Below are 13197 nucleotides of genomic sequence, written 5' to 3' on the forward strand. Positions count from 1 at the left end.
GGCAGTGAAATGAATGAGGGAGAGTTGGACCCCCATGCATGTTGGAAAGTCAAACAAAAGTCAACCCAAACAAAACAATATAATGGAGAAAGAATGGTGGAAAATGAGAGACACAGACCTTGCCCCAGCAAAATTCTATGGACTCCCCAAGATACACAAAATAGGAGTCCCCCTCAGACCTTCTGTAGCACTGCAAGACACCTCTACATACTGTATATCTGGCTAAATGGCTGGCACAACATCTAAGCTTCCTGACCCAACGACTGAATAGCACAGTCACATCATCCACAACATTTCTGACAAAACTACAAAGCTTAAATGTGGCTCCTAATGCATGTGAAGTAATAGATAGAAAACCAGAAGAAGAATACAACACAGATGAGAACAACCTAACAAGCATACAAATCATGAGGCTACTCCAATACTGTGAACACACCTTTTTCACATTCAAAAGAAAAATGTATGAAGAAATAAAAGGGACATTTATGGGATCCCCAATATCAGGAGTCATTGCAGAAACAGTCCTGTGTGAACTAGAACACCATGAATTTCAGAACTACACATCCAAATTTTGGTGCTGCTGTGTGGATGACATGTTTGTCATCATCAAACAAAATCCACTGAAAGACTTTCATGCCATACAGAACTTCATCTTCCTGGAATACAGTTCACAACAGAGGAAGAAATAGCTAGACAATTATTGGTTTTAGATGTACTTGTCAACAGACAAATAGACAGAAGCCTAGAAACTGCAGTTTATTGCAAGGCCACAAACATCCCACGCATTCTGAATTTCAACAGCAACAATCCATTGTCAAACAAAAATATTGAATCAGAACATTATACAGCACACTGTAGCACCCTGCAAGCCAAGCAGCTGGAGAGCAGGTACCTACATGAACAATTCAGGCAAAATGGGTATGCACAGTCATTTGTTACAAGATGTCTGCACAACCTGGTGGGGAAAGGACAAAACAAGGCAGAAGACTAACTACATGGCATAGCCTGCCATACATCAAAAACATTTCAGAAGCAGTAGAGTGCAGCTTCTGAGATCTGCAAGTGAGCATCGCATACCGCACAGAGGCTACCATATGAGGACGAATTATGCACTGGAATGATTGCTTGGAGGTCAGAGATACTTCCAATGTGATCTATTGGATCCCCTGCATGAATTGCCCCTGTGACTATGTAGGACAGACGGGGAGGAAGTTAACTATCAAATTGCAAGAACAGAAGTGAGTGGTCAGTCAAGGAGACCCAAACTCATTGGTAGCCTCACATTGCAACAGACAGGAACATACATTCAATTTTGCAGTTACTAAGATCATTGGATGAGCAGGCACAAAACAGTAAGGGAGGTGATTGAAGCTTGGGAAACAGGGCCCTCATCAATCAACAGGAGTGCTGATTTACCTCCAGTTTATCAAGTACTTAGGAGGTTGGGGCTTGGCAGCACAAGGAAACAACAGCCAATCAACACACCAATCTATGTCTAAAAAGCTACACACAACAACCACCATATAAATATCACACAGAAAACAGCCCAGAGCAAAACAGAGAAGTTCAAGTCCCAGTGACTAACTCGGATTGAATGTTGGAAAGTATCCTTCTTCAAGGGCATTTCTGGAATGTCCATCAACTATGCAGAGTATGGTGGTCAAACAGCTCAGGGATAGTCTAGAAATGCTCTTTGAAAAAGGAGTATTTTTCAATATTTGTCAGACTGCACTTAGGATTCCTCCATCTTTTTCTTGTTCACCCAAAGATAGCTAGTAACCTCATTTACCATGTGAAAGGAAACAGAAAGGTGTGATGTTTATATGCAATAAAACCACCTGATACAGTCTGTGTACTTCTTTGCATGAAGTTTGTTTAGGAAAATAGAAAAGTTTGTTTAGGAAAATCAACATTAGTTCTGTTGCTTACCAAGGGTTGGTGAATATTCTGTGTATGACTCTGACATAAATGTAGCATATTCTTTAATTATTTCTTGGATAAAAGTGTCTTTCCAGTTTAAAACTAGTTTCATCTGAATTCTTGCATTCTTTCATATACATGGCGTTTGGGAATCCATTTATCACTATATGCAATTTATCACTAAATTTTAAATTTCTTGTGGAAATGTGATCCTGAGGGCCTAGACATGTTGAACACACCAAGGTTAGCCATTGAAAAATAGGCTGTGTTCAGCAGGTGGGAATTCTCAGATAATACACGAGGGTATTGTTAGCTTCCCTTCTTTGTGTCTCTGTAATTATCCCCAAGACCTTAGGTGATGCTTTGTGATGTCCTTCAATGCCTTAGGGATAATTACACTGACAACCATCTGTTGTTCATTAGAGAAATACCCCTCTTCTCTTGCCCCTCCTTATCTACTTCCTTAGAAAAATTTATTATGCCATATAATAATAATAATAATAATAATAATAATAATAATAATAATAATAATAATAATAATAATAATAATAATAATGTTGGAAGGGACCTTGGAGGTCATCTAGTCCAACCCCCTGCTCAGGCAGGAAACCCTATACCATTTCAGGCAAATGGCTGTCCAGTCTCTTCTTAAAAACCTCCAGTGTTGGAGCATTCACCACCTCTGGAGGCAGGTTGTTCCACTGATTAATTGTTCTAACTGTCAGGAAGTTTCTCCTTAGTTCTAGGTTGCTTCTCTCCTTGACTAGTTTCCATCCGTTGCTTCTTGTCCTGCTTTCAGGTGCTTTGGAGAATAGCTTGACTCCCTCTTTGTGGCAGCCCCTTAGATATTGGAACACTGCTATCATGTCACCCCTCACCCATCTCTTCATTAGACTACACATACCCAATTCCAGCAACCGTTCCCTATATGTTTTAGCCTCCAGCCCCCTAATCATCTTTGTTGCTCTTCTCTGTACCCTTTCTAGAGTCTCGACATCTTTTTTACATCGTGGTGACCAAAACTGGATGCAGTATTCCAGGTGTGGCCTTACCAAGGCATTGTAAAGTGGTATTAGTACTTCACTTGATCTTGATTCTATCCCTCTGTTAATGCAGCCTAGCACTGTGTTGAATGTGAAGAAAGGGAAAGACAGGATGAGACTAACTGGCAAATGCAGTTAGTTTTCTCTGAAGCTGGGCTTCTGGTCTGTGTATGGAAATGAATGTGGTGCAGGACCTGTCATTCCCCTAGAACATGATTATGTAATATTTGGCTTGCCTGGGCCACATTGAGTGAAACTGAATTGTCTTGGGCTACATATAAAACATATAATATAGTTAATATATATGAGTTACATATTAATGTTAAAAGTTTATGATCTTGTGAGGCCACATGACTAGCTGTGGCATGCAAGCATGGGTTGGATCTGCCTGCCCTAAAAGGAATGGATCAGTTTTCTAGACCAGGGGTCCCCAAACATCCCCCCCCAGTCCATGGACTGGCACTGGTCCACGCAAACAAGCAAAGCCCCTTCCGCAGGATGCAGGCAGCATGCAAAACCGTGCCCCCTCGTCCCCAGAAAAACTTCTCTACATGGAACCGATCCCTGGTGCCCAAAAAGCTGTTCTAGCCAGCAGTGAGCAGAGGCAAAGTATAGAATGATACATAACATCTGGCCTGTGCTTTGCATCATAGCTAATGTATTGCTCTCATATTCAGCAGAGAATTCTATTCTGTCGTCAGAGTTGAAGTAAAATCAACTAGCAATCTGCTTCACTTGGGTAGATAAAACTAGGAAAAACACCATTTATTCTTTATCTCAGTCAGGGTACTGAGGCAAAATATAAAATTTAGTGGTTTTATTTTCTTTTTTTATTATATTTTATTAACCATTTTTAAGAATGGAGAAAAGAGAAGAAAAAGATGGGAAATAAAGTGAATAATTGGGGAATTGATTGTTGTTGTTAGCTGCGAAGTCGTGTCCGACCCATCGCAACCCCATGGACAATGTTTTTCCAGGCCTTCCTGTCCTCTACCATCTTCTGGAGTCCATTTAAGCTCATGCCTACTGCTTCAGTGACTCCATCCAGCCACCTCATTCTCTGTCGTCACCTTCTTCTATTGCCCTCGATCTTTCCCAGCATTAGGCTCTTCTCCAGTGAGTCCTTCCTTCTCATTAGGTGGCCAAAGTATTTGAGTTTTAGCTTCAGGATCTGGCCTTCTAAAGAGCAGTCAGGGTTGATCTCCAGGACTGACCGGTTTGATCGGCTTGCAGTCCAAGAGACTCGCAGGAGTCTTCTCCAGTACCATAGTTCAAAGGCTTCAATTCTTTGGTGCTCGGCATTTCTTATGGTCCAAATTTCACAGCCATACATTGCAACTGGGAAGACCATAGCCTTGACTATACGCACTTTTGTTGACAGGGTGATGTCTCTGCTTTTTAGTGTGCTGTCTAGATTTGTCATGGCTTTCCTCCCGAGGAGCAAGCGTCTTTTAATTTCTTGGCTACAGTCTCCATCTGCAGTGATATTGAAGCCCAGGAAAATAAAATCTGTCACTACCTCCATTTCTTCCCCATCTATTTGCCAGGAATTGAGAGGGCCAGATGGTGCCTTAAAAAATAAGCATCTTTAATGTTCTTTTAAACATGTTCTTTAACATAGTCAATGAAGCAGACGTGGATGTTTTTCTGGAACTCCCTAGCTTTCTCCATGATCCAGCGTATGTTGGCAATTTGATCTCTAGTCAGTGACCACCTCATTGTGATTATCAGGGATGTTAAGCTCATTCTTGTATAGTTCTTCTGTGTAATTTTGCCACCTCTTCTTAATCTCTTCTGCCTGTTAGGTCCCTGCCGTTTTGGTCCTTTCTCATGCTCATTTTGTCACCTCTACTGTATATTCAACAGGGATATGATTTAATTCATACCTGACTGGCCTAGTGCTTTTCCCTACTTTCTTCAGTTTAAGCCTAAACTTTTCAATGAGAAGCTCATGGTCTGAGCCACAGTCAGCTCCTGATCTTATTTTTACTGACTGTATAGAGGTTCTCCATCTTTGGCTGCAGAGCACATAGTCAATCTGATTTCTGTGTTGACTGTCTGGTGATGTACATGTGTAGAGCCATCTCTTGGGTTGTTGGAAAAGAGTGTTTGCTATGACCATCGTATTCTCTTGACAAAATTCTATCAGCCTGTGCCCTGCTTCATTTTGTACTCCAAGGCCAAACTTGCCTGTTATTCCGGTTATCTTTTGGCTTCCTACTTTAGCATTTCAATCTCCCATGATGATAAGGACATCACTTTTTGGTGTTAGTTCTATAAGATGCTGTAGGGCTTCATAGAACTGGTCAATTTCATCCTCTTCAGCATTGGTGGTTGGGGCATAGACTTGGACTACTATAATATTGAATGGTTTACCTTGGATTTGAACTGAGATCATTCTTTCATTTTAAGGACTGTATTCCAGTATTGCTTTTCCTACTCTTTTATTGACTATGAAGGCTACTCCATTTCTTCTGAGGGATTCTTGCCCGCAGTAGTATACCTGATGGTCATCTGAATTAAATTCACCCATTCCTGTCCATTTTAGTTCGCTGATACCTAAGATGTCAATGTTCAGTCTTGTCATCTCTTGTTTGACCACATCCAGTTTTCCTTGATTCATGGATCTTACATTCCAGGTTCCTATGGAGAAAAAATCTTTACAGCATTGGACTTTCCTTTCATCACCAGACACATCCACAGCTGAGAGTCCTTTCAGCTACTAGTACTAGCCCTCTGCACTTCCCCAGTAGCATATGGACGCCTTCCAACCTGAGGGGCTCATCTTCCAGCATCATATCGTTTTGCCTTTTGGTACTGTCCATAGGGTTTTCATGGCAAAGATACTGGAGTGAGTTGCCATTTCCTTCTCCAGTGGATCACGTTTTGTCAGAACTCTCTGCTATGACCTTTCCGTCTTGGGTGGCCCTGCACAGCATAGCTCATAGCTTCATTGAATTATGCAAGCCCCTTCATCACAACAAGGCAGTAATCCATGAAGGGGAAATGGGGAATTTACAGATATAAAATCAGATAGAAATTTCCAGTTATTTAATTAGTGTTAAATAACTGAATGGGTTGCATTATGTTAAAAACACATTGATTCAAGTAATACACAGCTGTATCTAAATGTTATAATCAACACAGTGTGATTCATAGGTAGGAACTATAGTACATCCCATTTGAGCAGTTGAAAATCTATCCTCATTTAATAGATCATTGAAGGTCAGAATATTAAGATTTCATGTCAAGTGAAATCCAAATTTTAGATGTGGCACAAGCTAATAAAAAGTTAAGCCCTGCAAAAGATTTACTATTTAACTATGAATATCTGTACATCTAATTCAAATATGAATTTTGAACATCCAGGTGAATTTTCATAACTTAATTGATGAATCTTCTGCAGAAAGAATTGAATATATTTTCAATAGGAAATGTAAAGTATCCTTGCAGCAGTTGCTGTGTGGAAAGTTAATTTGGTATATTTTGTGGGAATGTGAGATTTAGTAATATATAATAAAAGGAATAAAAAGGAAATTCAGCTTTTAGAATTTGTTTCATTCTGTTAGAAATTATTTTCCAAAATGTTTGAGCTTTACAACATCGCTACCTAATATGGAAAAAAGATCCAACCATTTCCAACAATTTTTAGCAAATAATCTGTCCAGTTTAGTAATCGGTAATGGAATTATATATGCCAGCAGCAAAACATTTTATTCCGCTTTTCTTTAAGTATATTTTGTGTAATAGATTTCTTCCACTGAAATTGTTACAATTGCATTGCAATTATGTCTAAATTCTTGTTTGGTTTTTAGCTGGTTGGTTTCTGAGTCATATTTCACAAACAGTTTATAAAAAGAGCCAAAAAAATCTCTGAATTTGTTTTATAAGAGATTCAAATTCTATGTTTCTTTGGGTTTCTGCATTCTTTAACACTATTTCATTCATTTGAAGATTTTGAAACTGTTTGTGTGATTCTGATAATTCTGTAGATTAAAAAGATTTCATATTTGGTTTATTGATGAATGTATGTAATGTATGTAATGAATGTAACAATGTGATTTGTTACCTTTCCAGTGAGAAAATTTGTGTTATCCTTTTTGTGAGAATATTGAGGCAAAAGGTGAAATTGTGGACTGATTCTTTTTTTTTAAAATTTATCCCAGACTTTAGATATACTGCTTATTATTGCATAATCTTTTATAAGCTGTTTATTTCTGTTTCTATCACTTCAATGAAATATAAATATCCATTTCATACCTGTGACTTTTAGGCAATTGACGCAAGAGTTGCTCATACACATTTTTAAAACATTCTCTCTGCAAAAAACCAGCACTATATATTTACACAGCAAGTGTAAGATTTACCATTCTCCTTCATGTCTGCAGTAGAAAATTTAAAAAGATGAGACTGATTCCCTGTTGCCTGGATTGGTCTGATTTATGTGGCATTACTTTTTGTCAACTCTTAGCAACCACATAGATTTTTTCCCATGATGATGTATCAGTAACCAGTTCTTTCAGGTCCCCTGACAATATACTCATTGCCTTGCTGCTGATTATCCTCTTTTTTTTCCCCAACTTTCTACGCCGTAGAATATTCTCTAGAGAAATAAGTCTTTGCATGATATGTCTGAAGTAGGATAATTTGAGCCTGTTCATTTGTGTCCCAAGTGAGAATTCTGGGTTGATTGTTCACTAAGCCATTTGTTTATTTTCTTGGATGTCCATAGTATTCTCAGGAATCTTCTTCAACAGCAAAGTTCAACAGTGTCAGTACTCTTCCTATCCTGCTTCCAAAGTCCATCATTGGATTTTATTACTTAACACTGCTGCAAGGGAAAGACAGGATTAATACCTCCATACTTTAAAAGTTCCCTGAAGAAAATAAGCAGACAATAGAGTATGTTAAAGTATACAAACGTTTGTGTTGAAATGTATATTCAAAAAGATGAGAGCACACTGCATCTACTAACAAACAATGTTTGCTTAGGGGCAGAGGAGCAAGAGAATTTTGTTGACAATGAAGTGACTGGCACAATACTTGGCCTGAGAAGTTTGCTCACTGACACCTTCCTTAATCCCTTAAATTTCTCCCAGTCTCTGGAAAGCAGAATGAGTCAACTCACTATGGCCATCTCAGTGCTGCCTTTTTTCCATGGCCAACTCACTATGGGACACAGGGTGAGTTGTCCTGTGGTGAGATGATCACCCCAGGTTGGCTACAGTGAGATGACTGTGGCGGCATGTACATGGTGAGTTGTCCTAGAGCTTCTGAGGAGATAGAAATTTTTGTAAGTTGAGTGCTAAGATATACCTGCTAACTTTTTTTAATGTCTTTAGAATGATAAGGGACTCATGATGGGTTCTGGGACACATTCAGAGTATAACAACTTGCCAAAATCTTATGCTTTGTTTGCTGTGTGCTAGCTTTCCTGTTAATTTTTATAATGTTTGAAAAAATGAGACATGAAGCCCAATGTGCATTCTGGAAATTATATATGGACATAGTGATGCTGAAGAACATTGCTTGGAATAGGCAAAAAAAAAACCAACTTTGATTTATTGTCCAAAGTGGTTTCTTTATTTTTTTATAAAATGCTACCTGATTTTTTGTTTCTTTCCACTGTCTTTGTTATTCTGCTTGCAATATTAAGAACAAATAGACTTTCAGGGAGAGAAACAAATAAGATAAAATTAGCAACAGATGAACCCCTGGAAGAGCTTCAGTAATTAATATTTGTCTTTAGATATGACTAATGCTGAGTTTTTAAAAATAATTTCCCCTTGTAACTTTGGAAGACTTTCTGCCCTGTTGATTGACTGAGAATAAAATCTTAGTTATTAAATCCTGTATAGATGAATTTATGAAATGGAGATGAGGCCAATGCCTGTGGCACTCTGCCAGTGTTAATCAGCATATTGGGATTGCTTGCCTTAGTTTCTATCCTGGATATGCTGATAAGAGGAGGGAATGTCAGTTTGACCTAATTCTTGCAAAAGAAGTAGAATATCAAAGGACTTTGTCCCTCTAGCTTTGGTTATATCTCCCATCTAAATCATTCAGCATCGGCTGGAAAAGAACAAATTCAAGTGGACAGCTTATACATTGAATATAATCTATATACAGTATCGTGTGGGTTGGACAATATGCTGTAGAGCAGCTTGACTAAATCACTGTGCTGAGTTGTTTATACTTCAGTGATCAAGTGTACCCAACCATTTCCAATGGAGCAATTCAAAATGTGAGCCTGATCAAATGCAGAATGCAAAGGCAAAATTGCATGACATAATAGCAAAATCATGGTTGTTCTTAAACTCGCTTAAAGTAGTTTAATGAAATAGCTTCAGCAAACACACAGCTTTTTCTGGCAGCAGAAGTTAAGAGAGCAGGTTGAGATGGACTATAGTCATATATATTGAGCAAGAATGTTAGGTTTTCAGTCTTTTGGCTAGCTAATTTAATTAGAAAAAAACATGATTTTTAGAGACAGTGTAATGCAACAGTGAGATTAGACTGAGATTAGCAAGGAAGAAGTTCAGATCTTCATTCAATAGGGAATTTATTTTGTAATCTAAACACAAAGGCATCTGTCTCTGCAGCAGTTCTTGAAGTGACCCTGTAGTACTTGAGACTCATTCTGGAAAAATGTCAAGAAAATAAGTTCAATTTCTTTGAAAAGTCCTAAAGTGCTGCTGGGAGAAAAAAAGATTATCACAAATTGCTTTCTTTTTTAGTACTGCTGATAGCATTTCTGGACGATGCTATTGACTTGTAACTTGTAAGAAGGGACCTCAGTTTTTGTGAATGAATTACTGATGTATATTTATAAAAATTGTATATTTCCTCCTTCCCTCCATGTATATTTCTCAGAATTCTTTCCATTTTCGCTTTGTTTTTCATTGCCATGTGGTTGCACCTCTGTTCTGCATGTACAAGATGTGTTACTTTTCATCTGCTGCTTTTCTATCTCTTGAAAGGCTAGAGCAGATAAATTAACACTGTTTTTCATTATTTTTATTTTAATGAGACTAATGTTAGTGCTGTCATTTCTCTACACAGCTATGCAACAGGTCCTGGACAACCTCAGTGATCTCCCCAATTCCATGGGAGCTGGAGATTTGGATCTCATCTTTCTCCGTGGCCTCATGGAGAGTCCAATAGTAAGGTCATTGGCTAAGGTACAGTTAAATGGGTAGTCAGGGATGGGATTGTAGCTGAGCAAAACCTGCACCTTCAGTTCCACTTGCTTCTACTACATCACTTACTGTTACTTGGTCTTGCCCACAACATATTTTTCCAAAATAGTTTAGTTAACAATTTCCTCTGTTCCTTTGTCCCTCCTCTATGCTTCCTTCCTCATGAATACATTTGTATCTTATATTCATTCAAAAAAACCCCAACAATAACCAAGTTCATTCCACTTTGTTTATGAAAAGAATTGTTAATTTTAATAACTGTTTACTGAAAAAAAATCACCATTTATAGCTGCAGAATCTACCAAACAGGAAAATGTGAATAACAAAAAAAAAGAAAGCTGTTCTTTGCAACAAAAAAGTTATAATGTACTGTCCATATACAAAAGCTTAAAGAATCCTGGATGATCCCAGATTGGTGATTCTGCAGTACCTCCTTTCATCTTCTCTCCTGGGAAATTACTGTAATGTTTCAGAAATTCTTCCTAATTTTATCTAAAAATTTTCTTCATACTAAGAACGAGTTCTGATTCTTGTTTGCCTTTTAATACTTGTTCAATCACTTCTTTCTGTTCCTGGTATCTTCAACACTTACCATTAGATTCCCAGCATTTACTAGCATAAAAATTTTTATTTGTAACTTTTCCTAGAAAAACATGAACTCAAAATCTGGTGGGATGCTACATCTAAGCTGCATCACTTCTGTTTTGTTGGTTTGCCATTGCCTTCTGCTGGGGTCTGTTTTAGACTTAGTTTATTTTATAGCCTGTGATTTCTTGATGGGCCCCCCACCAAGTACTAACCAAATCTTAGTTTTTTGAGATCAGCAAAGGTCATTTGTTATGGTTGTTTTTAGTCCATCCTGTTTTGTTTTATGTTTAACAGTTTTAACTGTATGTCTTCTAAAATGTCTAGAGTCTATTGGAGTTGGGTGGCTAAGGTACATTTCATAAATTGTCATTTTCCTCTTCCACCATCCTGAATGTTGGCTCATGATTGATGAAGTGATTGTGTGTCATCATTTTTTATCCTTAGCAACCACAAAGGTAAATTTTCTCTGTGACAATCCATTCTTTACACGGTCTCCCAAGTCTTCTAATGGTGTGCTCTTCACACTGTAACTGGCCCATCCACCTTGCTGCTGTCCATCCACTTCTTTTTCCTTCTATTTTGCTGAGCATTAGTGAGAGCTAAGTCTTCACGAAATGTGTCTGAAGTAGAGTCATTGGAAAGTGTTCTTTTGTACCTTGAGTGAGAACTCTGAATCTCAGTTTGCTGTCAGTATTACAACTAAGATTAGAATGGGAATTTACAAATGTCAGTATATTGCTAACTACAGTTTTCAGCAGTTTTCACCATTAAACAGGCTAGTTGGGGCTGCTGGGAGTTACAGTTTAGCAACATCGGGAGAGCTAGTAGTTCTCTACTTCCAAACCTAAGATAAAACTTCAAGCAAACTGGAAGACTCCTGCCCAAAAGATACAACTAGAAAGAAATTGTTTCCTCTCCCTCTTTTTTCATTATTCATTTCTGCCCCTCTTGTTTCCACTAATTAATGTCTCCAGTTTTGCACTTGTTAGAACCCATAGGAAATACAATATAATGAAAGAAAAATAAATTCATAGAAATAACGCATGGTGAAAGGCAAGCAGCAGTTCATGTGTTGCTGGTCTTTGAAGGAAAGGGCCCTTAAATGTGACTAAATTCGCTTAAACAGACCAATAAGTGTCTCAACAAGGAATTATATTCGCAATACAACGCCTGTCCCAGAACAAGTAATGAGGCCATATGCTATTTCCACCAAGGCTTCCAATTCCTGAAGGACTGCAGCTCACTCATCCTCAGAAATTGGCAGCAAAGGCTCTCCTAGCCATGGCCTCCATCTGCCTAACAAGCAGTAGCCCTGAGTCTAGCAGTAATCTCAAATGTGTGGTTGCTTTTTAAACGAGAGCGACATCCCGCCCAGTAGCACAGCTGAGCTGGAACAAAGCCATTCGCTTTTGGAATAAATAACACCCATCTTGAAGAGATTCAGCTTAAGTTTGTTCTTTCCCATTCAATTCTTCACAGGCTTCAGATACCAGATCTAAGGCCCTTCTGCATTTGGGAGCCCAGCCTGAGGTAGAAACAAATATCTGCATATCATCAGCATATTGATACTTCTCTGTGGGTTAATAGATGACTTCTGTCAGCTTCTTCAAGTAGACATTTGTGTGATGTTGTGAGGAGGCTAGGAAAGAAGCGAAAAGGAGAATAGATATAAATAACCAAGAGATAGTTGACAGATTATCTCTTAAATTGCAGTGCATCAGGAAACCTGGAAAGAAGCATTTCAAACCATCTCAAAAAGAGTCTGTCTGAATGAGCTTACTGTAGGTGGGAGTGGAAACCACATTGTGGGCTTGAACATGAACCCATGTTCAGTCAAGATCACTTCCAAACTTCCTTTCATTTGGTAAACCAAGCAGTGTCTCAGAATAAGCAAAAGGAGAGAGGCCATTTCAGAATTTGATCTGCTGAATTTCTAGTGAAATCCCTAAGGCCTGCTAAAAGTTGTGTCAGTCCATGAGGCTTCAGGGATGTATCATTTAACTAGTCCTTTGATTCTTCAAATATCAGCAGGGGTGACAGAATGTAATCCAAATACTGCAAAGGATTCACAATGACATCTTCGAATTTCAGATGACATGCCAACTATTCTGGATTTATTATCTGGCTACCACTGTGAATCAGGCTAGAGATTACTTGGAACAAATTCATGGTAGTTGTGTAGGCCACAAGCTCCTAAATCTTCTCAGAATCCATCCCCATCCCAAAGAAGTCAACAGTCTACCATAGTATTTCTCAACCTCAGCAACTTTAAGTTTCACACTTGCCAGCATGCTGGAAGTCGAAGTCCGCACATCTTAAAGTTGCTAAAATTACTGGCTAGAAAGCTCTAAAACCAAATCTCAGGAGTTTTCCTATTAAAAATACTGAAAGTCTTCTGACCAAATGCTTGAATGATATCCTCCATGTATTTTAGATGATCAGTTTCC

General features: G+C 38.4%; 1 protein-coding gene across 1 annotated transcript in view; it reads left to right on the plus strand.

Annotated features, from left to right (window-relative positions):
• The window catches only part of MPP2 (MAGUK p55 scaffold protein 2), a 77703-nt gene that overhangs the window by 32061 nt on the left and 32445 nt on the right, over positions 1 to 13197 (plus strand). The window contains exon 3 of the mRNA XM_083376270.1: positions 10026 to 10144. Within this exon, the coding sequence (XP_083232396.1) occupies positions 10026 to 10144 (119 nt within the window). The remainder of the gene's footprint in view (positions 1 to 10025; positions 10145 to 13197) is intronic.

This window comes from Vipera ursinii (assembly GCF_947247035.1).
Source record: "Vipera ursinii genome assembly, chromosome: Z".
NCBI lineage: Eukaryota > Metazoa > Chordata > Lepidosauria > Squamata > Viperidae > Vipera > Vipera ursinii.